This window comes from Oncorhynchus mykiss, chromosome 7 (genome assembly GCF_013265735.2).
Source record: "Oncorhynchus mykiss isolate Arlee chromosome 7, USDA_OmykA_1.1, whole genome shotgun sequence".
NCBI lineage: Eukaryota > Metazoa > Chordata > Actinopteri > Salmoniformes > Salmonidae > Oncorhynchus > Oncorhynchus mykiss.
Window position 1 is genome coordinate 73,153,794 of NC_048571.1, and position 26,922 is coordinate 73,180,715.

Genomic DNA, 26,922 nt, shown 5'->3' on the forward strand with positions numbered 1-26,922 from the left:
AGCCCTAAAGTGATGTCATTATAACTCGATAATATTTAATCTGTTGACAGAAAGTGGAAGACTTGGCTGCCATTGATGCCTTGTCTGCTGGCTTTTCCAACTTTGCTCCACCTCCACCCGCTCCCATCAAGGTAAACAAAGACTGATAATTATTGTTCTTCAACCCTTCAGACTGTCATTAGCATGAGATGGTAAATTGTTATGAGAACCAATGTCAACTGACATAGCACAGTCATAATGACACAGCACAATGTAGCCTAGCTTGTTGGACAGCTAACTTGCTAGCCACCTACTGCTAATGCTAATGACATGTTGTATTTATGATACATACAAGATGACCATGACATATCATTTTAACACCGTGTCAGCTGTAATAGCTTATGACAACTGATATGTCATGCTAACGTTCTGTAAAGACAGCTTTCTAGTGAAAGCTTGAAATTAGCTGTCCCCTGTTCCTCTCAACTAGAACCTAAGAAACAGTATTTAACAAACCAAATAATCTTTCTCTTTTTCTAGAAAGCTGAAGAGTTTAAGTCTGCACCTGTGACCAAGTCTCCTGCTCCCCCCGTTGACAAGAAAGCTAAGGTGGAAAAGGTAAATAACACCAAAGAAAGCAGGTCCTACATCCTGCATGACTACATAACATAAGCCATGCATAATACACAATAAACAGTGACAAACGCTTATGTCCAGTGTTAAACTGGGATGTCATATGTTGCAGCTGACGCTGTGCTACTGTTGTGTGGAGTACTTTGTCATCAAAAATGCTATATCCATGCAAATAGACAACAAACTCTTCTTCATTGGTGGGTGTGTCGGTTCTTTTGCTCCTGGTCTCTTTTAAATGGTTTGAGTTATTTTGACTCGCCCTCTAGTGGTGCAGTTGAAGGCAAAACTGTTACTGTAATGCTTTGTGTATAACTGAGGTTATTTGTTTGCTTGTTTGTTTACTTGTATCAGAAACCCATGAGCACAGATAAGGCTCTGGACTCCCTGTCCTTTGGGTTCACAACCTCTATGCCTCCCATCCCTCAGAAACAGGAGAAGGTGAGACTTTGCACTATTAACAGGTTATAATCACTTATAAATAATTTAGAGCCCTGTTCCCTAAAACATGCATAAGGTTACAGAATGATTATTAGTCCCATAGTCTTTTGGGTGAGACTGAGGTCCTGACCAGTGATATTGTAAATAAGAAGTGAGGTGTCATTATAACCCAATGATATTTCATCTGTTGACAGAAAGTGGAAGACTTGGCTGCCATTGATGCCTTGTCTGCTGGCTTCTCAAAGTTTGCTCCACCTCCACCCGCTCCCATCAAGGTAAACAAAGACTGATAATATTTTTCTTCAACCCTTCATTGTAAAACTGTTATTAGCATGAGATGGTAAACTGTTATGAGAACCAATATCAAGTTGTGTCAACTGACATAACACAGTCATAATGACACATAGCACAATATAGGCTATCTTGTTGGACAGCTGACTTCCTAGCCACCTACTGCTTATCATCTCATGACATATTAATGATGCTTACAAGATGTACATGTCATATCATTTTGACAGTGTCAGCTGTAATAGTTTATCACAACTGTGATGTAATTTTAATGTTCTGTAAAGACAGCTTTCTAGTGAAGGCTTCAAATGAACGTTCCCCTGTTCCTCTTAACTAGAACCTAAGAAACAGTATTTAACAAACCAAATAATCTCTCTTCTTCTTCCAGAAAGCTGAAGAGTTTAAGTCTGCACCTGTGACCAAGTCTCCTGCTCCCCCCGTTGACAAGAAAGCTAAGGTGGAAAAGGTAAATAACACCAAAGAAAGCAGGTCCTACATCCTGCAAGACTACATAACATAAGCCATGCATAATACACAATAAACAGTGACAAACGCTTATGTCCAGTGTTAAACTGGGATGTCCAATGTTGCAGCTGACGCTGTGCTACTGTTGTGTGGAGTACTTTGTCATCAAAAATGCTATATTCATGCAAATAGACAACAAACTCTTCAACTATTCTATGTTATACTTATGTCGGGTTGTGAAGCCCAAGACAGATGGGGTTTGTCATTTGAGGGCTAAAGTTTCTATCTAACAACCAATGAAATACTAGTATTTTACGGAAGACCAGTAGAGATGTATTGCAGTTGTTCATGTTCTATGCACCATCCAGTGTACTGTTGATCACATGATCTAATCTCCCTCCCTATGTCCCACTTCCCCCCTCTCTGCCTCTGTGTTCCTTTCTCTGTCTGTGTGTCTCTCTCTGTCCCCTCTTCCCCCCTCTGTCTGTGTGTCTCCAGGGTGGCTCCATGTCCCTGGATGCTCTCAGTGCTCTGGGAGACTCTCTGCCTGCACCAGAACCAGCACCTGAACCTCCCAAGATCAGACATGAGGACATAGTCACGGTATACTCACACGGACTTGTATTCCCTTTCTTTATTCTTTATTTATGGGGCTCATAGCTGAATTGTTTAGCCTGAAGATGACAGAAACTCCTGCTGTGACGGAAAGAGTTAATGTGGTATTTCGTATGGCCACAGGTGCGAAACTTGTGTGTGACATTATTTTGTGTTAATTTCTGCTCTTCAGGAGGGCAAACTCACATCGAAGAAGGGAGTTTTTGTGGGTGAGCGAGATGACACACTCCCACCAAAGTACAGGTTCACAGAAAACAAAGTCAAAGACCTGCCTCCTCTGAAGCCAGAGGTGAGTCTCATATTGGCAGAATGCAAGTCATTGGGAGATAAGAGGACAAATTCTGTATCACTTTTAGAAGAACCAGAAGGAACCAGCACTAAAGAGAACCAGGAATTTTTGAAGCGAGGGAATCTCTCTCTCTCTCCCCCCAGCCCTCCATGGACTCTGGTGAGGCTCTGGAGATCTTGTCAGGTGACTTCATGTCTTCCTGTGTGGCTCCAGCTGTCCATGCTCCTGTCCTCTGCCCCCCAGCTCCTCCCACACAGGTGAACAACACTCTCTACGATTGATCGTTCACTTATCAAACCATCCGCTGATTGGTCTGCTCTGTATAGATCTATGATCATCCAATATGTGTTTTTATGTCTAGCTGCTTACGTCTCTTCGTTTTTTCATTATCAGTAGTATAACAGCTTAATTAACATGCCGTGTTCTTGTTTTTTCATTTCTCTCTCTTCTGTCTCCAGGCCTCAGATGACTTTGCCTTGGATGCCCTGGCAGGGGACTTTGTAGCCCCAGCTGTTGCTCCTGCAGTCAAATCTGCTGTTGACCGCCAGGTACTGAGACACACTTCATGTGACATCATTGTTGTCTTATGCTTCATTCACGTCCAAGATATCGGGTCAGTCAGATTCCCATTGTAACTTGTCAGTGTATGTGTGTGTAGCTATCTAGAGGGACAGTAGATGCTCTGGATACCTTGTCAGACTCCCTGATGGACAAGGCTCCTATCCCAGAGCCTGCTCCTGTCTCAGTCAGAGACATCGTCAAGGTACTTAGGTTTTATAAAGGGTTTATGCATGCTTCATTAAGCCTACATAAGTTATACTTAGTTTAAAGTGTGACGGAAAATTGCCTTAGGCAGTTTTGTTGCACAAAGGCTAAATAATCTGCATTTTCGAGATTATTCCTTGGTCAAAATAGAAGCTTTACCGCAATGCAACTAAACCTGTAGCAGATAGCATTAGCTCATATTGGCTATTTGACATCAGTCTGCTCTCTGCTCATCCTAGGAGAAAAAGGTTATAGAGGAGAAGCTTACCAAAGTGGGGGAGAGGGATGATAGCCTTCCAGTTGAGTACCGGCCCACAGAGAAAGACCGAAAGGTAATATGTCCATAGTTGTAGTAGGAAATAAAATGGGGAATCCTGAACATGCTAATCTAATGTGCTAATGTTAACATAAATGCTAATAGGTGTGCAAATAAATGGGTAAACAACCTTTGTGTATTTACACTCCACTACACACCCAGAACATTTTGCAATAAACCATAAATAGTACTGTACCATTCAGATCACTTTTGGACTAAATAATAAAAAACAGTTTACCTTGTGCCAATAAGTTATGTGAGGTGGATATAGGGTGTAAACAAGGCTGAATAAGGTTATGTTTCTTTTATTTTCAAAGGCAATGGCAGAGGTCAAAGTCCAGGCTGATGTTAGACGCAAGCAGGTGAGGTTTCTGTCCAATTGTATCTAGAAACGCACAGATCCGTCATATTCAATGTCATACTGTGTTGCAACTCCTAAAGGTCATGTTTAAGTCATGTAAACCAGATGTACAGTACATAAGCGACCATCTTCTTCTCTCCTTACAGCCGTCGATGGATGACAGCAAGGCCCTTGACCTCTTGTCTAGAGACTTGTCTTCATCCGCTGGTCCAGCTGCAGCCTCAGTAGCCGTGACAACAGAGCAGAGACAGCCCAGACTGGAGGTACTTACCTACTGCACACTAACAACCTAACAGACCACTAAAGTGAGTCTCAGAGTAGGAGGGCTGATTTAGGATCAGTTTAGCCTTTTAGATCATAATGAATAAGATTATATAGACAGGGGTGAGACCTAATCCTAAATCAGCACTCCTACGCTGAGATGCTTTTTGAATACAGGCCCTGAGATGTTCTGTTGGTTGGCAGGTTAATGAATTGACTGGCTGTTTGTGTTTCTCTGTCCAGCCCATGTCTGCCCCTGTCCTGGATGACCTGGCAGGCACCCTGCTCCCAGACACCCCCGAGTTCAAATCCAAGGGAGACAAGCCAAAGGTGAGGAGGGTATCTAGCAGCAACATGGTCTCATTACAATAATTATGTCAAAATAGTAACATTTTACCATTGTAGTTGTATGTCTCCGTGGCTTTCATATTAGTTATGTCTCAAAACATTCACACATTTTTCTAATGTAGACTTCTAGTTTAGGAAAAGCAAACGAAGGCCGAGATTTAATCCAATTGTGGGTTATAGGCAATTCAGCTTTAAAAGGCAATGTTCCTGCGGTCGCGGAGATTGCATTCACGGCAAAAGCTGCTTTTGTCAGCTCAATCAGACATTGCATTTAAAATACATTGCTTATAACCCTCGATTTAATTGAAACCCAGTCTAACTAACCATTGATTATTTGGTTATAGAGACAGTCGTTGTTGATTGTCTTACAGCGCCCTCTAGTGTTAACCAGACTTCTTACAAGTCTCCCATATCACATATGACCATGGTGCCCCCTGAAGTTAAATCCACTCTGACCAAGGTCTCAACTTTTTTTGTTGCAGACCAAGTCAAGGTCAAAGTCAAAGGTAAGGATACTATAGAAAACATGAATGAAATTAGATCCTAATAATAATTTGAGATACATGCCCATATTCATGTGATTTGATATCAATGTCCTCTAATTGACTTGAACTTTTGCCTCAGAAACAAAGGAAGGAGGATCCGTCATCCACAGACCATCTGTCTGGACAGCTGAGTTCAGACGTAGTGTCAGCATCCACAAATAAGGATGGCAAGAGCTAGACATCTATGTAAGGACTACAAGACTCAACCATCTTTATTGAAACAGTTTTTATTTATTTTTTAACCTGTATTTAACTAGGCAAGTCAGTTAAGAACACATTCTTATTAACAATGACGGCCTACACCGGCCAAACTCAGACGATGCTGGGTCAATTGTGTGCCGCCCTATGGGACTCCCAATCACGGCCGGTTGTGATACAGTCTGTATTCGAACCAGGTTGTCTGTAGTGACGCAACTAGCGGAGATGCAGTGCCTTAGACCGCTGCGCCACTTGGGAGACAATGTGGCTGTAATGCATGCTTGCATGTCTCTTATTCCCTAAAGTACTAGCATACATACTTTTTAGTCTGAATCTACTGGCCTGGCATACTTATTATGACAGGTTTTTGATTATTCTCCTGTGACATTGACTGATGTACGTTTCTGATATATTGCAGGTTTCTAGCGCACTACAAGTCCCCTGCCACACGGTGGCGCCACTCGAGGGAGCTGCTGTGAATGACTCTATTTTTCTAAATGGTGGAGAACATATGCTGGATTTAAAAAAAACATGACCACACACTTACACACATGTGCACACACACACACACACACCACAGTGTGCAACGCCTTTCCTGCTTGGTTTCGCACATGACAGAAGATTGTACTAGGTTTTGGTTTCTTTCATTTGAGATGAGGAGAGCAAAATAAAGAGAGGGAACGAGAGCGAGCGAGGGAGGGAGTTTGTCCTGATTTATTTCCCAGGATTGAACAGAGAATCTGTCCAATCCTGTAAGGAAAATTTAATCTGGGCTTTGCCTTTCAAGTGGCCTGACTGACTGTCCATCCTAGCTAACTGTCTGCATTGCCCCAACGTTGCAGTGATGTTGCTGCAACATTGCTACAGCGTTGGGGGTAATAGTGAGTGTCATGTGTTTAGGAACAGTATATAGGGGTTATGTAGGATTGGGACGTCTGTCCAATATTGTTGTACACAGAAGAGTGAGTTTTCTCTTAAGTGGACACCCACCATAATACACTAGTGTACAGCATAGTCTGCTCAATATTGAAACGATTTATAAAAGGATTTACAGGAAATGATCTGCTTGATATGGATGCATCTGTGAGCAATTCTATATATTTACTTTCTGTAAAGCAATATCTATTAAGAAGGGTTTATATATGTGTGTACTTTGCCTTATAAAAACATTTATTGGTTTCAGAAAGTGGACACAGAAGTTAACTTAGGCATTCACTATGTCTGTAAACTGTCTTTGTTTGTATACTGTAAAGACTTGCTCTAGATATGAGGACACTGTCATTTACACAGTCTAAAGGGCTATCACTTCTAGTCAAAAAGTCCAAAGCTTTGTGGATTATTTCCCCAAAATGGTATCACAGAATTATACATATTTAGGTGCAGGTCTCAAACTTAAAACTTGAGAGATATTTTGGAAATGGGAATTCTAATTAAATAAATACAAATAATAATGGTGTTGTGTGTATTCAGCATTCATGTGTCTGGAGTAACTCCTTGTGGCACCCTCAACAATCGAAAACAGAAAAATACTTTTTGTAACTAACATGGGGTAACCTAAAATGTACATTGCCAATAAATAAATGAATGCCTATAACAAGACATGACAGTATTATAATACATTTGTGTAAGAGGGTCTTTCGGTATAGGGAACTTACTGTATATCTGTGTTGCAGTTAAAGGGAAGAAAGTCATACTATTTTAGAAACATTTTCACATGTAATATTAGGACCATCTTTCGCTTGTACAAAGCAGCGCAGGTGTTTTTAATTTTATTTTACAAAGCTCCTTCCACCTCTTGAGTTTTGGAATGTGTGTTCAACCTCGACTCAAGTCTTCTTTTTTTGTCTTTTGTTTAAGCAACGGCCTTCGGCGCTTGAGGAGTAGAATTTGAGTGTCGTAAATAAAACATCAAAAAAATCGATGTGGTTTCACCATTTCTGTCTTTTCATTCAGATTTGTAAGAGGTTACTAATAGAGAGTAACGGAGATAGAGGTTCACTCTAACATGGTCCTACAGTAACAAGAACACGCACAATTACGTACACTATGGTTCAATAATTAAAGTATTCCAAAATATTGCTTTATATGGCACATTTCTACCAAACATTCATAGAATTCTAGGAAGAAAGTAAATATGAGTATCGGGAAGAATTCCAACAATTTGAGTTAGAAAATGTTACCTTGGTTTTATTGAAGTTTCACTGCAGAGCTTTTGTCTTTGGTTTAATTTACAGGCCATGAGAAGGAGAAAAGTATCTCATAACATCATTTTAAACTAAGCTATAAGCAATACATATCTCGTCATTAGACTGAGTGACGACATGAATCATCTACACAAATCTGCCATAAAGCTATTATGTTGATTAAATGAAGAGAGCGAGAATTCTACTATTTCAATGGTGTTACGGAACAAATGTCTCAGTAAAAATGTATGTAATAGAACAAACTAAATGGTTGATAGTAGAGACGTCGCACCGTCTTCCGTCTCTCTGTGCCTGTGAGAAGAATAGACAAACGTAGTAAGCTACATAAATCACCTGTGTTATAAGCATCACTAACTACATTGTGAATGTCATATGTTCAATTGTTATTTAAAAAATGTAATCACTCAAACAATGGGGGGGGGCTGTCTTGTAATTACTTTATAATAAACACTAACCAGGATTAGAAAAGTATGTTGTTGGCTATAGGATGTTGTTGCCATTCTCGGCCTGAATACAATAGAAAAATAAGAGAAACTTGTCTTTCTAACCACAAACTCAGTTGGACTTTTAGGGGAGAAAACTCCCAAAAGTGTGGACCTTCTCTTTTTTCAACTACTAATTTTATAGGCTGCATACATCATAACAGGACTCATGTTTGACATATTAAAGAAGGAAAATGTCCTGTCTTTTGTAATGTGGGCATTGCTTCGTTCTAAATTAAAATAATTGTAACGTTTTAAATGAACAAATAAAAATATTGATTTAATATTTTTTATAATTAATTTAAAATGGAAATATGGAAATGTATATGAAAATGTTACTACACTATATATACAAAGGTATATGAACACCCCTTCAAATTAGTGGATTTGGCTATTTCAGCCACACCCGTTGATGACAGGTGTATAGCCATGCAATCTCATTTGACCAACATTGGCAGTAGAATGGCGTTAAGAGCTCAGTGACTTTCACCGTGGCACTGTCATTGGATGCCACCTTTCCAAAAAGTAAGTTTGTCACATTTCTGCAACACTTCTGTGAGTGTTGCAACATTTCTGCAAAACTCACTACCGAGTTCCAAACGGCCTCTGGAAGCAATGTCAGCACAATAAATGTTCGTGGGGAGCTTCCAAAAATGGGTTTCCATGGCCGAGCAGCCCCACACAAGCCTAAGATCACCATGCCCAATGCCAAGCATCGGCTGGAGTGGTGGAAATTATATGAAAGCTCGCCACCGCTGGACTTTGGAGCAGTGGAAACGCATGAATCACGTTTAATCATCTGGCAGTCCACCGGACTAAACTGGGTTTGTCAGATGCCAGGAGAACGCTACCTGCCCCAATGCATAGTGCCAACTGTAATGTTTGGTGTTGGAGAAATTATGATCTAGGGCTGTTTTTCATGGTTCGGACTAGGCCCCTTAGTTCCAGTGAAGGGAAATCTTAACGCTACAGCCAGGCCTAATCGCACAACATCAGTGCCCGACCTAACTAAGGCTCTTGTGGCTGAATGGAAGCAAGTCCCCGCAGCAATGTTCCAACATCTAGCGGAAAGCTTTCCCAGAAGAGTAGCAGCAAAGGGGGGGACCGACTCCATATGAATCCCCATGATTTTGGAATGAGATGTTCAACGAGCAGCTGTCCACATTCTTTTGGTCATAGAGTGTACATTCTAACAGAAAAATGAAGGCAGCATATTTACATCAGTTGGTTCAATACTCTTGTTTTGTTTGGTGGGTGTGTGTTTCATGGGTACATGGGGCTATATTGGTGAGTGAATGGGTACATGGGGCTATATTGGTGAGTGAATGCAGGACTCAGGGTTGCAATGGGATACGGTGATGTTGAAGAGGAGGCCACAGCCAGCAGCCAAATGGGGCCCAAACAATCAAATCACAGGAGCACTAGGTTCCACCTTTCCCACTGCAAAAACACAAGTCAAACACGGAAGACATTTGGGATAAATCATTTACAATGTTCAACCCCATTCAATAATGGAAAATTCAACATTGATTATCCAAATCAACCCTATCAAAGATATGAGGGCATTTATATAATGATAAGAATAATTGTGATGTTGACAATGTCAAATATTCTACCTTTGTACGACTTGGCAGTTGTAGTTGGTTAGCTCTATGGTTGTGGTCATTGGTGTAGTCGTCGTGGTTGTTGTTGTCATAGGGGCTAAAAAGTGAATGTGTTAGCATGGATAACTTTCAGACTGTTAATAGGCTATAAATAACCTCTGATTTAAAAAAAACATTGATGTTTAGAACTTTACTATTCTGATACAATTGATTTATGTAATGTAGCCTAGCTAGCCTACTCACCTGGCCAAGCAAGGTGCATGGTCACCATCCCTTTTCTCTGTTAGATCATTCCGTTGGAGAGTTTCTGATATCGTTTGTGATTTTTTTTTTTAAGGGAAGAAAGTACAAATTAGAGATTCAATAAATTACTAAATACTTTATTTCTTATTGAAGATGTCTTATTAATTTATATTTGCATACAGTGGGGCAAAAAAGTATTTAGTCAGCCACCAATTGTGCAAGTTCTCCCACTTAAAAAGATGAGAGAGGCCTGCAATTTTCCTGATAGGTACTCTTCAACTCTGACAGACAAAATGAGAAAAAAAATCCAGAAAATCACATTGTAGGATTTTTAATGAATTTATTTGCAAATTATGGTGGAAAATAAGTATTTGGTCAATAACAAAAGTGTATCTCAATACTTTGTTATATACCCTTTGTTGGCAATGACAGAGGTCAAACGTTTTCTGTAAGTCTTCACAAGGTTTTCACACACTGTTGCTGGTATTTTGGCCCATTCCTCCATGCAGATCTCCTCTAGAGCAGTGATGTTTTGGGGCTGTTGCTGGGCAACACAGACTTTCAACTCCCTCCAAAGATTTTCTATGGGGTTGAGATCTGGAGACTGGCTAGGCCACTCCAGGACCTTGAAATGCTTCTTACGAAGCCACTCCTTCGTTGCCCGTGCGGTGTGTTTGGGAGAATTGTCATGCTGAAAGACCCAGCCACGTTTCATCTTCAATGCCCTTGCTGATGAAAGGAGGTTTTCACTCAAAATCTCACGATACATGGCCCCCTTCATTCTTTCCTTTACACGGATCAGTCGTCCTGGTCCCTTTGCAGAAAAACAGCCCCAAAGCATGATGTTTCCACCCCCATGCTTCACAAGAGGTATGGTGTTCTTTGGATGCAACTCAGCATTCTTTGTCCTCCAAACACGACAAGTTGAGTTTTTACCTGTGAGAGTTCAAGTATTCTGGCAACATCAAATCGATTACTTAAAAAAGATAATCTGAAGGGAATAAACGTACTACAGTATAGTAATATGAAAAAGTCTGATTTATATTGACAAAAGAACAGTTAAACAAGTGTCTGCATCCACTTTTGGACCATTTTCATGTATTTTTGCACAGCAACACGTTCAAGCTCTTCTTCATGGGATGTAGAAACAGGTGTGATGAGGAGCTCAACACGACCTTAAACCCGCCCAAAGTCTTCTTTCATCACTGGTAAAAGAAGTCATTGCATGAGTATTGCACAGAGCTCGTGCGCCCAAAGGTGGTCTGCAAGGCTGCTCGAGCAGAGCCCACCAATCCGCGCTGCGCTTCGCGACCGACTGGTTTTGCGTGCAAACCGTACGCGCTCTGAGCACTCACACCGCCCAATGTGGCGACATAAACTGGGTGATGACGGTAAATACGAATGCAGTCAACATTTCAAAGGGGGAATTTAATCCAAGAGCAACAGATCATTACAGACACTTTTGAGGACGTGACTCTGTGTTGACCTGTTGAGAAACATCATATTGCAAGAATAACCGAATATTATCAATAGGCCTGTAATCATTAAGGCTATTGGATACTTGGAAATAAAAAAAAATCCCCCCCCAAAAAATAAATAAAAACACACAAAATAAATAGTATATTTTATTTATTTGTTTTATTACTATTATTTTTGCTGCATAATGTATTCATGATGTAGTAGCCTACGCCTATCATGCCAAACGTAGGCTGTGATTCACTAATCTACAGCCTATGTCAGTAATGTTATGTCAAAGTTTAATAGATAGGCTATAGCAGATTAGAAATATCCCTGGAATCGTTTCGCACAGCCATAGTTGTTCCCAAAAAAGGTTTAAATATTGACTTGAACCTGGGTGTTTGAAAAAGAGACAGGTATGGCTGGTTTGAAACAAATCTATTTCATGTTTTTTTTTACAATAGAAAAAACAGCAGCACCATATTCTTTATCACAAATTGTGAGTAGGCTTTGTATTAGTCGAGGATTCTCAATAATTTTGTTTAGCAGATGGTCAATAAATAATAGATTGAATATTATCACATGATTTGAGACAACGTGCAAATACATGTTTGAGTTTGTTTTAAAGGGTGAGACTCTGCTCATAAGATCATTTAGGGTTCCTCCCTTGTGCAAATAAAATATAATCAAAATTCATTTTGATAACATTTCAATCAAAAATAACGAGGAGATATTGAATGATGTGAATACATGTTTTGTTATATTGCCCCCTAAATGTAAGAAATAGTCGAATCTAATTTTGGGGAAATAGCCAACAGTCTACTTCCATTTATGATTCAAATCGAGATAATGAAAATGGCTGCACTTCTTGTCAATGACTCAGTGGGGACCTAGGTTTCGACGAGGAAGCGAGTCAAAATAACAAGGAAACTCGCCTGCAGAAACCAATATTTTGTTTTGAGGCATTTACGTTTTTCAAAAAAACAACTAAATTGTAGCCTAGACTCATTGTAGACACATTGACCACCTTATACGCATGCGACTAGATGCCTATCAACATAGATATTACGTCAGTCTTACTGGCCTACAGGCTATAGTTATAATGAATGACCTGTCTTTTGCCAATTGTTTGGCATAGTCGAATTTGTCGGCCGCATTATATTAGTAGTTTGGCCAACATCTCCAAATGTAAGCAAGGATATTACACTAGCACTTAACATTCTGAAAACCATGTTTCTTAGAGATTGGTGAGAGCGTGGTTGTCCTAAAGTTATTTTGCATACAACCTTCCCGTGCAGGATAGTTGCGTTGGAACATTCTCAGCACATTTAAGAACTTGACAACAAAAATACAATTTCTTGGTATTTCATTACTTGAACAAAACATTTTCCTAAAGGTTCAAACGTGGTTACATTTCATTTAAATGTTTGGTATTGTTCTAGGAATGTTATACAACTGGTTTGACATTGGGACTTTTCTCAAATAATTCAGAGAATGTTAAGAAACAACATTCTTCTGTGGGAATTTCAGTACTTCAACTTTTTTACAGGTTTTCTACAGGTTTTGTGATGGTTCTATTTAAAGTCATGTTCTCAAATTGTTCAGAGAACGTTATGAAAACTTTAGTAATGTTCAGAGGACATTCTAAGAATGTTATTAAAAAAATTCCTTTCAGCGTCAACAAAACTCTCTATCCTGTTCAGTGTGTTGGCCGTGCCCACTAATTTGCCATACCTGATCTTCATGAGTGCTTGTTCCCTTTGAGCTGGGCTTTGTTAAAATAGACTAAAATGATCAGCTTCGCAAGCGTAAAAAAAAATGGCATGCTAGCTCCATCCTGGTAGTGCAGTGGACTAATTCCATGGATAAAGAACCGAAAATTACAAGTTCCAATCTCACTGATGCCTTGTCACAATTTTTTTTTTAAAGATGATTTTATATGATTAATGCCTAAGGAAGTGCATTTCTGTGTGTCCTGTCTGTGCTTGGAGTAAACTTTTATTTTTTTTAATATTTTTTTTACCCCAAATAAGCTATCAGTGTTATTAAAATACTTATTCGAACATTCAGTGAAAGTTTTAAGGAAGTTATTGAAAAACCTCAAAATAACATATAATTTCTGTTCTCAGAGCATAAAACCTCACAGGAAAACTTTCAAGGAACCAGAGTAAAAAGTTCTCAGAACCTACCTGCAACCTAAAAAATAAGCATTCCCAGAACAGGCGAAATTGTAATTTCTCAGGACTTTAAAAAAACGCTCAGTTTTACCGGTACTTAAGTAAAAATACTTTAAAGTACTACTTAAGTAGTTTTTTTGGGTATCTGTACTTGACTATTTATATTCTTGACAACTTTTACTTCACTACATTCCTGAAGTAAATGATGTACTTTTAGCTCCATACATTTTCTCTGACACCCAAAAAGTACTCGTTACATTTTGAATGCGTAGCAGGACAGGAAAATGGTCCAATTCACTCACTTATCAAGAGAACATCCCTGGTCATCCCTACTGCCTCTGATCTGGTGGACTCACTAAACACAAATGCTTCATTTGCAAATTACGGACTGAGATATGGACTGAGTGAATGATTGGTCTGTAGGCAAGTCTGCATATGAGTAGTTGAGTTGTGAATATACAGTATATTGAGTATACAGCATATTACATATATGCAAATTACAAATTAGTGTTGGAGTGTTCCCCTAGCTATCTGTAAATTTAAAATAACAAGAAACTTTTTCAGTCTGGTTTGCTTAATATAAGGAATTTGAAATGATTTATACATTTACTATTGATACTTAAGTATATTTTAGCAATTACATTTTTTTTTTGATACTTAAGTATATTTAAATCCAAATACTTTCAGACTTTTACTCAAGTAGTGTTTACTAGGTGACTTTTACTTTAGTCATTTTCTATGAAGGTATCTTTACTTTTACTCAAGTATGACAATTGGGTATTTTTTACACCACTGAGGCTTTGTTCCCTCAACCAATGTGAAACCAAGAACATATGTTCCCACAACTTCCAAGGAACCAAATTTGCTAGCTGGGGTGGCTGTGGGCATAACAACTGTTCCATTTGACTTTCCATTTGAGAGATGCAATTAAGTGCTCCTCTCACCTTGTTCATGTTGCAATAATGTCTTGCGTCACCTCATGCTCTTCCTTGACATTGGAAAAGGAAAGAGCACTTTTACTTGCTTTAATGTAGCCTAAAGTAACAAAAGATCTGAATGTCATGTTGAATGTCATTGCCTAATACTGTAGGACTATAAGTGACACAATAACTCGTAACCACAGGGGGATTGTGCAATGTGATGGTGGGTCATGTAGTTAGAAGGTGGGTGTCTAGGAAGAACCAGTCAGACAGTTTCTATTCCTTTGTATCTGTGTTGATTCACCTAACTGTCCATAGTGCTTTCTCTCTACCCCTACCTGGGCTTCCCTGTCTTACTCACAACGAGGGCTTTCCGACCCCAAACAGTGTGTGTGTGTGTGTGTTTGCGTGTTTGTGTGCGTGCGTGCGTTGTTTGTGTCTGAAGGGATGACCGGGGGATGCCTGTGAGAGAGAGTTCCTTGAACATTTAGCACTACATTAGACAGAGTGTGTGAGTAACTTGCCATTCAAATGTAGTTAGAAGAAGGCTCCTCTCATTTGAGATGGAACAGCAGCAGTATAAGGATAATTTCCCCTGCCCTTATAGGGGCTCTATGCATTGTGGGAAGGAAAGAGACAGAAGCTACAGTTGGGTGAACTTGTTCTCAACTAGCCTACCTGGTTAAATAAAGGTGAAATAAAATACATTTCACATACATTAAGTAGCAATGGCTGACTAGCTGTGATATAGCTTGCCTTGTCTGTCATCATTAGAGCTAGATAACCAACACAGACAGACAGACACAGACAAACACAGAACACACACACACACACACACACACTCACGCACACGCACACACAAACACGCATACACACGAACATACACACACACACACACACACATGTTCCATCTAGCATTGTTTAATGAATTGCTTGTGCAAGGTGAACTATATTTCAATGTTTCTTACAGTACTTAACCAATCATAGCAAGTAGCCTAGTGGTTAAGAGTGTTGGGCCTTAACATTTGGTTATTTGAAAACAATATACCGTTTTTTTTAAAAACAAGCCTTAGAAAGTTGGTTGCAATCTCAGTTTAATCAACCTGAAAAGACTAAAATATGCTAATTGCTAAAATGTTTAAAAAGGTATAATTTTTGTAAATGATATCATAAGTTGGACTGGTGGAGTTATGTCACACATGCGACATATGGAAATGTCTGCTCTACCCAAAATGACAACCAACTAATTGCAGCATTACCACAAAAATGGAACATGCAAGTGGAAGGGGGGGAAAGCAACTTGTCTGTCGGCCCTGCATTAAATACTAAAAATGGTTAAAGAAAATTGTGATGAATAAAAATAAGTACCAATTTAATTTAGGGACCAAAACATTTACAGATGTGCCATATAAATTGCAAAATAGTTGGGAAGAGATTTTCGATGAACCGACTCCACGGACGATGGTTTATGAATTCACACGCAAAACGACGCCTGATTCAAAACTTCTAATTTTTAAATTTAAATGATGATACAAAATTCTTGCAACAAATAGAATGTTATTGATATGGGGGATACACTCTTCCCAGCTCTGCAGATTCTGCTGCGAGGACGCAGTCATTAGATAATTTATTTCGGTATTGTCCATATGTAGCTCGTTTTTTGTCACAGGTCCAGGAATGGCTGAGGAATTGCAACATTTACCTAGAACTAAAGCTGCAGATAACAATACTGGGTGATTTGAAAAGGCACAGTCAATCGATCAATAATATAATCATTATTTTAGCAAACATGTTTCTTTAATTTACAATCTGTAGTAGCTATGAGAATAGAAAGGTTCAGTACTTTTGTGAAGCATCACAGCACAGTTGAAAAATATATAGCAAATAGAAGTCCAAAATGATTGGTGTTGAGATAGATGGGACGGATTGAATGGAGCTGAAGGGTGGGACTAACAACAACAATATAACCAACGTAAAGCATACGGGGACTGTAAAATGTATATAGGTTCAATAGCAGTTAAAAATAGAAATCAAACTGGATGGACATCAGAAATAGAGGAAGGACTAAAAACAAACAAAATATAACTATTTTAAAATGGATTTTGTCTGTAAAGTGTGTATAATATGTATGAGCTGAAGGTAGAAGCCTAAGTGTTATTGTTTATTAGTTTACTCCAATTGGGGAGAGGTGGTAGGGTTTGCTGGGAATAGGTATATTCTATAAAAAAAAGTGTGTATATGTATGTATGTATTTATGTGTATATGTATGAATATTTATATATATATATTTACCCCAAAAATATATGGGGGATTGGAAATGATGCAGACAATTACATTGATGGAAGCAACAATCTATCTGCATATTAAAGCTGATCCACCCCCTAAAATAAAATAGTGTTGGGCCATTAACCGAAATGCCACTGGTTTGAATCCCTGAGCCGACTACGTGACAAATCTGTCGATGTGTCCTTTAAGCAACTTGCTCCTTCCTGTAAGTCACTTTGTATTAGAGTGTCTGCTAAACGTTTCAAAAAAAATGTTTGGTAAAGTATTTAACCAAATGTTTGATATAGGGGACTTTTGTGTACAGTACTATGATTGGCTTTTAATAATTGTTATTTTTCAAAAAGCTATTTGTATGGATTTTAAGCTTGTGGAAAATGAAAGAATGACAAATGTAAATTAAAGTGGTTCTTGCCACTGCTGTTGATTTCCTTTTGGTGTAACAATAGTAACAGAAATGGATGAGCCCAAGTTAACAATTATATTGTCAGAAGGAAATATAAATAAATACAGTTATGAGATTACAAATGCTACAAATGATGAGAATAGCAGAAATATAAAAAATAATATCTTCAACCATAGTTACATTAGATTTTGTACATAGGATTAACTATATATTATATATGTGTTTAACTAAATATTCTCTTTTCAAATATCTTTCAAATCAAATAAAATAGAATAATAATTTTAGGAGCGCTGTTGTGTTTCATGTAATCCTAATATTACATTGATAGATATTACATTGTTTGTTCAAGTGTATATTTATGAGTGATATACATTATTTGTACTATGCTCAAACAGACATCATGGATTAAATGACAGCATTACTTTTCAGTTATAGTTTTCACTGTCACGTTTTATTATGCTCCGGCAACAAGCATTCATATTTCTTGTACATTTATTAGTATTCTTAGAATATCTTCAGATTCTATGAAATGTTCAGCACATCTCTCTTCAGGATAACCACTTACCATTCCAGATAGATGTAATGTCTTAGGACTGTTGTGAACGTGTTCTCTAAACCAGAACATGTTGATAAACAGAGTACATAGAATGCTTGATTTAAGTGAACTGAGTCATTCTTTATTTGACAGTCCTGTTTCTACTGGTGTTTAGGGGACTGTAAAATAAAGTGTTACCCAAGAGTGTAAATTAAAGTGTTTCCTATTTATTTAATAGGAAATAATATGATAGCAATGCCAAAGAAAGAGTTTGTCAGCTACTATATCAAATACGTAGTGATGATTTTTTCAATAAATCCCAAAGAAACCAAATTGTAATTATTACAAAGTGAATAGGTAATAACCACTGTAAAATAAAGTCTAACTATGAACAAAAATGACATGTTGTCACGTCCTGACCATATAGAGCCCTTATTTTATATGGTAGGTAGGTCAGGGCGTGACTGGGGGGGTTTTCTAGTTATTATTTTCTATGTGGGGTTCTAATTTAGTTTTTCTATGTTGGTGTTTGGTATGATTCCAAATTAGAGTCAGCTGTCTATCGTTGTCTCTAATTGGGGATCATATTTAAGGAGCATTTTTTTCCCACCTGTGTTTTATGGGATATTGTTTTGAGTTAGTGTATGGTACAACTCTTAGTTACGGTTCGTTGTTTGTTTCGTTCTTTCTTTGTTGTTTTGTGCGTTTGTGGAACGCACATCGTTTTGTGCGATATGTGGAAACCATATCGCGCTGCAGCTTGGTCCGGTAATTACTCCAGCGAACGTGTCACAAGTACACTTTTCTGATGCCGAATTCCACCATCAACGACTGCAGTCAACTTTGTCAATTTATTTTGTTAGGACACATAAATAAACAATGTGACATACATGCAATGACAGGAGTTTAAATAAAGTTGAGGGGTTTGTAATGTCTGACAAATGTACATGCCTTTTCACTTTATTTTCCTCTCTCTCTCTCTGCCTGTGGCGTGGTCTGTGGTAGCGCTGCGGTTTTGTTTCAGCGTCAAGTTGAGGGACTCGCAGTTTAAAATTTGGAAATGGTCTTGTTCACTCGTCGAGAACCGAAGAACCAGCAAAGGTATGTTTTTATCACCCCATTCAAATGATAAAGGTGTGCATGCTGTTTTCTACAGTCGTTATCTTTGTGTGTATCATGTAGACTAATATTGTGGTTAACATCAATAAATACTTTTTATATACAGTGTTACAGAATGTCCCTGCTCTCCGCAATGTGAAGTGAAATAGTGGAGAGCAGGCTTGATTATGTTTGTTTAAACACAGTGAGATTAAGTCTCCAACTCAACAGCTAAACAAGGAAATACCACACACACTTTTCTCTGGTCCCTGTGATAAGATGACAGTACTAGACATGAAGTAATTAAATGTTTTTTACAGCTTTTATTTATCATCAATACATGTTGCACACATCCAATAATCATAACATTAGGCTACTGCAGCAGAATGCATAGCATTGGTGCAATACTAGCACATATGAGAGTAATACCTGCTCAATATAAAGGTTTTTATATTTGAAACATCTACTTAATTACAAATCCATAGCCAGAGACATTAACTTTGAACAGAATCCTAAATGTTTTCTTTTAGACAGTTGGAACTTCAGGCTGTTTCTTCGTTGTAATGAACAAAGAATAGAAAAGTAAGATGCTAATAAAAACAGTCTTCAGATTCATAAAGTGGACGGAGATCCCTGTAAGGACACATACAGCACTGTCTCTGAGTCTGCAGTGTGGGCGCTCTGAATTACTCCAATGGTCCTTTCCTGTGAGGCAGATACAAACAGTCAAAGAAAGCCAAATACACAGAGATGAATACAGGGACAAAGACACTGTCAAATAGAGAAAGTGATCAATCACATGTGATCTAAAAGGACAAACTGATCCTATTCTGAGACACTATGAATACAGGCTCAGATCTACTTCTGAGAAAAAGAGTAAGTCCCAGAGATTGATACAGCAGCAGGAAGATAGATTTTATCGTGTCGTGAGAAAAGGGGAGAGGAGGAGAAGTGAAAGATGTCACAGATTTGTGAAGTTTACACGAGAACTTACTTGGCAAACTGATGTCGACACTTTTTGGGTAGTCCGGTAGCACATGCAAAAAACGAATTCAGAACAACAGCAGAGTAACTAATATATTTCATTTTTTATGTGCTACATACAAAAACTGTATTAAACAAGAATACATTACTGCCTCCATGTATATCGATATCCCATACAGAATGCATACATTTGGATATTGTTTATGCCCAAGTGTACTTTATTGCCTTTGCTTTGTCAAACATGTGAAATGTTGTTTGTGTCTGTTAAGGCCTCTGAGCCTGGGTTCCTAATTTGTTATCCATACTTGTAACTCAAATTTTCACAAAAATATTCCTTTGACAACAATGCACATTTTATACAAAAGTCCAAGTTAAGCATCCGCATCTCAAGTATGTCTTTGGCCTTGGAGCCACAACAGAAAACCTGTTAAATAATGTTTAAACTGCTGTGACGTATATCGTGTCAACGTAACTAGTTCCATAACATTGGGGTTACAAACATAGCCCTGGTTCTCCAAAAGAGAGAGTGAGACCACTAATTAATGGGATAATATTTGTGGATTTAGCTTAAAACATTCAACCTGTTACAATAAAACAACTTATTGGACAGACTTGTTAAACTTATGAATCTTACCTTTTGGGGTTTGATAGTTGCTTTTGGTGCAGCGGCCGTTTGGGATGCGGTTTGGGATGCTGTAACGGCTGTCGTCGGTGGAAGAAGGTGAGGACCAAGGTGCAGCGTCGTAAGTGCTTATGATTTTTAATAATAATCAAAACTGAACACTGAACAACAAAGAAACAACCAAAACAGTTCTGTCTGGTGCAAATACAAAGACTGAAAACACCACCCACAAAACACAATGGAAAACAGGCTACCTAAATATGGTTCTCAATCAGGGACAACAATTGACAGCTGCCTCTGAATGAGAACCATACCGGGCCAAAACACAGAAATAGAAAATCATAGACAAACTAACATAGACAAACCCACCCAACTCACGCCCTGGCCATACTAAAACAAAAGACAAAACAAAAGGAATTAAGGTCAGAACGTAACAGTACCCCCCTGCAAAGGTACGGACTCCGGCCGCAAAACCTGAACCCATAGGGGAGGGTCTGGGTGGGTGTCTGTCCACGGTGGCGGCTCTGGCGCGGGACGTGGACCCCACCATAGTCCTTGTGCGCCTCTTATCCCGCCTCCGTGGCCTCTTTGGAGCGGCGACCCTCGCCGCCGACCTCGGACCGGGGACCCCAGCCACGGACACGGACGGACTGGGAGACCCCGGCAGCTAAGGACGGACTGGGAGACCCCGGCAGCTCAGGGCGGACTCCGGCAGCTCAGGGGAGACTCCAGCAGCTCAGGGGAGACTCCGGCAGCTCAGGGCAGACTCCGGCAGCTCAGGGCAGACTCCGGCAGCTCAGGGCAGACTCCGGCAGCTCAGGGCAGACTGGAGACTCCGGCAGGGCGGACGGGAGACTCCGGCAGCTCAGGGCGGACGGGAGACTCCGGCAGCTCAGGGCGGACGGGAGACTCCGGCAGCTCAGGGCGGACGGGAGACTCCGGCAGCTCAGGGCGGACGGGAGACTCCGGCAGCTCAGGGCGGACGGGAGACTCCGGCAGCTCAGGGCGGACTGGGAGACTCCGGCAGCTCAGGGGAGACTCCGGCAGCTCAGGGGAGACTCCGGCAGCTCAGGGCAGACGGGAGACCCCGGCAGCTCAGGGTGGACGGGAGACCCCGGCAGCTCAGGGCGGACGGGAGACCCCGGCAGCTCAGGGCGGACGGGAGACTCCGGCAGCTCAGGGCCGACTCCGGCAGCTCAGGGCCGACTCCGGCAGCTCAGGGCCGACTCCGGCAGCTCAGGGCGGACTCCGGCAGCTCAGGGGGGACTCCGGCAGCTCAGGGGGGACTCCGGCAGCTCAGGGGGGACTCCGGCAGCTCAGGGGGGACTCCGGCAGCTCAGGGGGGACTCCGGCAGCTCAGGGCGGACGGGAGACTCCGGCAGCTCAGGGCGGACGGGAGACTCCGGCACCTCAGGGCGGACGGGAGACTCCGGCAGCTCAGGGCGGACGGGAGACTCCGGCAGCTCAGGGCGGACGGGAGACTCCGGCAGCTCAGGGCGGACGGGAGACTCCGGCAGCTCAGGGCGGACTGGGAGACCCCGGCAGCTCAGGGCAGACTCCGGCAGCTCAGGGGAGACTCCGGCAGCTCAGGGCGGACGGGAGACCCCGGCAGCTCAGGGCGGACGGGAGACCCCGGCAGCTCAGGGCGGACGGGAGACCCTGGCAGCTCAGGGCGGACGGGAGACCCCGGCAGCTCAGGGCGGACGGGAGACCCCGGCAGCTCAGGGCGGACTCGAGACCCCGGCAGCTCAGGGCGGACTCCGGCAGCTCAGGGCGGACTCCGGCAGCTCAGGGCAGACTCCGGCAGCTCAGGGCAGACTCCGGCAGCTCAGGGCAGAACCCGGCAGCTCAGGGCGGACTCGAGACCCCGGCAGCTCAGGGCGGACTCCGGCAGCTCAGGGCGGACTCCGGCAGCTCAGGGCCGACTCCGGCAGCTCAGGGCAGACTCCGGCAGCTCAGGGCAGACTCCGGCAGCTCAGGGCAGAACCCGGCAGCTCAGGGCGGACGGGAGACTCCGGCAGCTCAGGGCGGACGGGAGACCCCGGCAGCTCAGGGCAGACTGGGAGACCCCGGCAGCTCAGGGGAGACTCCGGCAGCTCAGGGGAGACTCCGGCAGCTCAGGGCGGACGGGAGACTCCGGCAGCTCAGGGCGGACGGGAGACTCCGGCAGCTCAGGGCGGACGGGAGACTCCGGCAGCTCAGGGCGGACGGGAGACCCCGGCAGCTCAGGGCGGACTCGAGACCCCGGCAGCTCAGGGCGGACGGGAGACCCCGGCAGCTCAGGGCGGACGGGAGACCCCGGCCGCTCAGGGCGGACGGGAGACCCCGGCAGCTCAGGGCGGACGGGAGACCCCGGCAGCTCAGGGCGGACTCGAGACCCCGGCAGCTCAGGGCGGACTCCGGCAGCTCAGGGCAGACTCCGGCAGCTCAGGGCAGACTCCGGCAGCTCAGGGCAGACTCCGGCAGCTCAGGGCAGAACCCGGCAGCTCAGGGCGGACGGGAGACTCCGGCAGCTCAGGGCAGACTGGGAGACCCCGGCAGCTCAGGGCAGACTGGGAGACCCCGGCAGCTCAGGGGAGACTCCGGCAGCTCAGGGGAGACTCCGGCAGCTCAGGGCGGACGGGAGACCCCGGCAGCTCAGGGTGGACGGGAGACTCCGGCAGCTCAGGGCGGACGGGAGACTCCGGCAGCTCAGGGCGGACGGGAGACTCCGGCAGCTCAGGGCGGACTGGGAGACCCCGGCAGCTCAGGGGAGACTCCGGCAGCTCAGGGGAGACTCCGGCAGCTCAGGGCGGACGGGAGACCCCGGCAGCTCAGGGCGGACGGGAGACCCCGGCAGCTCAGGGCGGACGGGAGACCCCGGCAGCTCAGGGCGGACGGGAGACCCCGGCCGCTCAGGGCGGACGGGAGACCCCGGCAGCTCAGGGCGGACGGGAGACCCCGGCAGCTCAGGGCGGACTCCGGCAGCTCAGGGCGGACTCCGGCAGCTCAGGGCAGACTCCGGCAGCTCAGGGCAGACTCCGGCAGCTCAGGGCAGACTCCGGCAGCTCAGGGCAGAACCCGGCAGCTCAGGGCGGACGGGAGACTCCGGCAGCTCAGGGCAGACGGGAGACCCCGGCAGCTCAGGGCAGACTGGGAGACCCCGGCAGCTCAGGGGAGACTCCGGCAGCTCAGGGGAGACTCCGGCAGCTCAGGGCGGACGGGAGACACCGGCAGCTCAGGGTGGACGGGAGACCCCGGCAGCTCAGGGCAGACTGGGAGACCCCGGCAGCTCAGGGGAGACTCCGGCAGCTCAGGGGAGACTCCGGCAGCTCAGGGCGGACGGGAGACCCCGGCAGCTCAGGGCGGACGGGAGACTCCGGCAGCTCAGGGCCGACTCCGGCAGCTCAGGGCCGACTCCGGCAGCTCAGGGCGGACTCCGGCAGCTCAGGGGGGACTCCGGCAGCTCAGGGGGGACTCCGGCAGCTCAGGGGGGACTCCGGCAGCTCAGGGGGGACTCCGGCAGCTCAGGGCGGACGGGAGACTCCGGCAGCTCAGGGCGGACGGGAGACTCCGGCCGCTCAGGGCGGACGGGAGACTCCGGCACCTCAGGGCGGACGGGAGACTCCGGCACCTCAGGGCGGACGGGAGACTCCGGCAGCTCAGGGCGGACGGGAGACTCCGGCAGCTCAGGGCGGACGGGAGACTCCGGCAGCTCAGGGCGGACGGGAGACTCCGGCAGCTCAGGGCGGACTGGGAGACTCCGGCAGCTCAGGGCGGACTGGGAGACTCCGGCAGCTCAGGGGAGACTCCGGCATCTCAGGGGAGACTCCGGCAGCTCAGGGCAGACTCCGGCAGCTCAGGGCAGACTGGAGACTCCAGCAGGGAGGACGGGAGACTCCGGCAGCTCAGGGCGGACGGGAGACTCCGGCAGCTCAGGGCGGACGGGAGACTCCGGCAGCTCAGGGCGGACGGGAGACTCCGGCAGCTCAGGGCGGACGGGAGACTCCGGCAGCTCAGGGCGGACTGGGAGACCCCGGCAGCTCAGGGGAGACTCCGGCAGCTCAGGGGAGACTCCGGCAGCTCAGGGCAGACGGGAGACCCCGGCAGCTCAAGGCGGACGGGAGACCCCGGCAGCTCAGGGCGGACGGGAGACCCCGGCAGCTCAGGGCGGACTGGAGACTCCGGCAGCTCAGGGCCGACTCCGGCAGCTCAGGGCGGACTCCGGCAGCTCAGGGCGGACTCCGGCAGCTCAGGGGGGACTCCGGCAGCTCAGGGGGGACTCCGGCAGCTCAGGGGGGACTCCGGCAGCTCAGGGGGGACTCCGGCAGCTCAGGGCGGACGGGAGACTCCGGCAGCTCAGGGCGGACGGGAGACTCCGGCACCTCAGGGCGGACGGGAGACTCCGGCAGCTCAGGGAGGACGGGAGACTCCGGCAGCTCAGGGCGGACGGGAGACTCCGGCAGCTCAGGGCGGACGGGAGACTCCGGCAGCTCAGGGCGGACTGGGAGACCCCGGCAGCTCAGGGGAGACTCCGGCAGCTCAGGGCGGACGGGAGACCCCGGCAGCTCAGGGCGGACGGGAGACCCCGGCAGCTCAGGGCGGACGGGAGACCCCGGCAGCTCAGGGCGGACGGGAGACCCCGGCCGCTCAGGGCGGACGGGAGACCCCGGCAGCTCAGGGCGGACGGGAGACCCCGGCAGCTCAGGGCGGACTCGAGACCCCGGCAGCTCAGGGCGGACTCCGGCAGCTCAGGGCAGACTCCAGCAGCTCAGGGCAGACTCCGGCAGCTCAGGGCAGACTCCGGCAGCTCAGGGCGGACGGGAGACTCCGGCAGCTCAGGGCAGACGGGAGACCCCGGCAGCTCAGGGCAGACTCCGGCAGCTCAGGGCAGACTCCGGCAGCTCAGGGCAGACTCCGGCAGCTCAGGGCAGAACCCGGCAGCTCAGGGCGGACGGGAGACTCCGGCACCTCAGGGCGGACGGGAGACTCCGGCAGCTCAGGGAGGACGGGAGACTCCGGCAGCTCAGGGCGGACGGGAGACTCCGGCAGCTCAGGGCGGACGGGAGACTCCGGCAGCTCAGGGCGGACGGGAGACTCCGGCAGCTCAGGGCGGACTGGGAGACCCCGGCAGCTCAGGGGAGACTCCGGCAGCTCAGGGCGGACGGGAGACCCCGGCAGCTCAGGGCGGACGGGAGACCCCGGCAGCTCAGGGCGGACGGGAGACCCCGGCAGCTCAGGGCGGACGGGAGACCCCGGCCGCTCAGGGCGGACGGGAGACCCCGGCAGCTCAGGGCGGACTCGAGACCCCGGCAGCTCAGGGCGGACTCCGGCAGCTCAGGGCAGACTCCGGCAGCTCAGGGCAGACTCCGGCAGCTCAGGGCAGACTCCGGCAGCTCAGGGCAGACTCCGGCAGCTCAGGGCGGACGGGAGACTCCGGCAGCTCAGGGCAGACGGGAGACCCCGGCAGCTCAGGGCAGACTCCGGCAGCTCAGGGCAGACTCCGGCAGCTCAGGGCAGACTCCGGCAGCTCAGGGCAGACTCCGGCAGCTCAGGGCAGAACCCGGCAGCTCAGGGCAGACGGGAGACTCCGGCAGCTCAGGGCAGACGGGAGACTCTGGCAGCAACTCTGCCATGTACACCGGCCCGAGGAGACGCACTCGAGACCAGATGCGCTGAGCCGGCTTCATGGCACCTGGCTCGATGCCCACTCTAGCCCTGCTGATACGAGGCTCTGCAATGTACCGCACCGGGCTATGCACACGCACTGGGGACACCGTGCACCTCACGGCATAACACGGTGCCTGCCCAGTCCCTCTCTCTCCACGGTAAGCACGGGGAGTTGGCGCAGGTCTCCTACCTGACTTCGCCAAACTCCCCGTGTGCCTCCCCGCAATACATTTTTGGGGCTGCCTCTCGGGCTTCCAACGCGCCGCCGTGCTGCCTCATACCACCGCCTCTCAACTGTCGCTGCCTCCAGCTCAGCCTTGGGGCGGCGATATTCTCCAGCCTGTGCCCATGGTCCCTTGCAGTCCAGAATCTCCTCCCATGTCCAGGAGTCCTGCGATTCCGGCCGCTGCTGCTGCTGCCCTTTACAAAGTGAACAATTTCATAATATCAACAATGACTTTATGTCTCAACCAACCTCTGGACTTCTAGAACCACCGGCATAGAAATTTCAGTGAAGGTCGAAAGTATTTAGAGTCCGTATAAATAGTACTTGTCAACACTATTTTAGCACTATATTGTATTGTTTTATACCAACACATTTAAAATCAAGACCTCATTTTTTTATGGTGTGACTAGTTTGCACAATTGCCAAGTGTGGATCACCTCTCCTAACCCGAACCGCTCTGCCCAGGTGTGTGACCTAGACCAGCTGCAGCAGCACTGAGTACTGGAGCACAGCTGCAGATCCAGCTACCT

General features: G+C 45.6%; 1 protein-coding gene and 2 long non-coding RNA genes across 3 annotated transcripts in view; 2 read left to right on the forward strand and 1 right to left on the reverse strand.

The window, feature by feature from the left end:
• The window catches only part of cast (calpastatin long), a gene marked incomplete at its 5' end in the record, with an annotated part of 43,139 nt that extends 36,500 nt beyond the window's left edge, over nucleotides 1-6,639 (forward strand). The window contains 17 exon segments of the mRNA NM_001124538.1: nucleotides 51-131; nucleotides 520-597; nucleotides 964-1,050; nucleotides 1,245-1,325; nucleotides 1,727-1,804; nucleotides 2,302-2,406; nucleotides 2,591-2,707; nucleotides 2,851-2,964; nucleotides 3,166-3,255; nucleotides 3,366-3,470; nucleotides 3,712-3,804; nucleotides 4,106-4,150; nucleotides 4,296-4,412; nucleotides 4,654-4,740; nucleotides 5,241-5,264; nucleotides 5,383-5,489; nucleotides 5,920-6,639. Of these exon segments, the coding sequence (NP_001118010.1) occupies nucleotides 51-131; nucleotides 520-597; nucleotides 964-1,050; nucleotides 1,245-1,325; nucleotides 1,727-1,804; nucleotides 2,302-2,406; nucleotides 2,591-2,707; nucleotides 2,851-2,964; nucleotides 3,166-3,255; nucleotides 3,366-3,470; nucleotides 3,712-3,804; nucleotides 4,106-4,150; nucleotides 4,296-4,412; nucleotides 4,654-4,740; nucleotides 5,241-5,264; nucleotides 5,383-5,481 (1,401 nt within the window). The 3' untranslated portion in view covers nucleotides 5,482-5,489; nucleotides 5,920-6,639.
• A 2,596-nt stretch (nucleotides 6,640-9,235) lies between these two features.
• LOC110528460 lies at nucleotides 9,236-10,439 on the reverse strand. Its single transcript, XR_002474258.2, has 3 exons — nucleotides 10,035-10,439; nucleotides 9,804-9,888; nucleotides 9,236-9,627 (listed from the first exon to the last, which is right to left on the reverse strand). It is a non-coding gene; the product is annotated as an uncharacterized LOC110528460 (long non-coding RNA).
• An 8,009-nt stretch (nucleotides 10,440-18,448) lies between these two features.
• On the forward strand, nucleotides 18,449-20,707 carry LOC118965392. Its single transcript, XR_005052720.1, has 3 exons — nucleotides 18,449-18,581; nucleotides 18,819-18,914; nucleotides 20,547-20,707. It is a non-coding gene; the product is annotated as an uncharacterized LOC118965392 (long non-coding RNA).
• The last annotated feature ends 6,215 nt before the right edge of the window (nucleotides 20,708-26,922 follow it).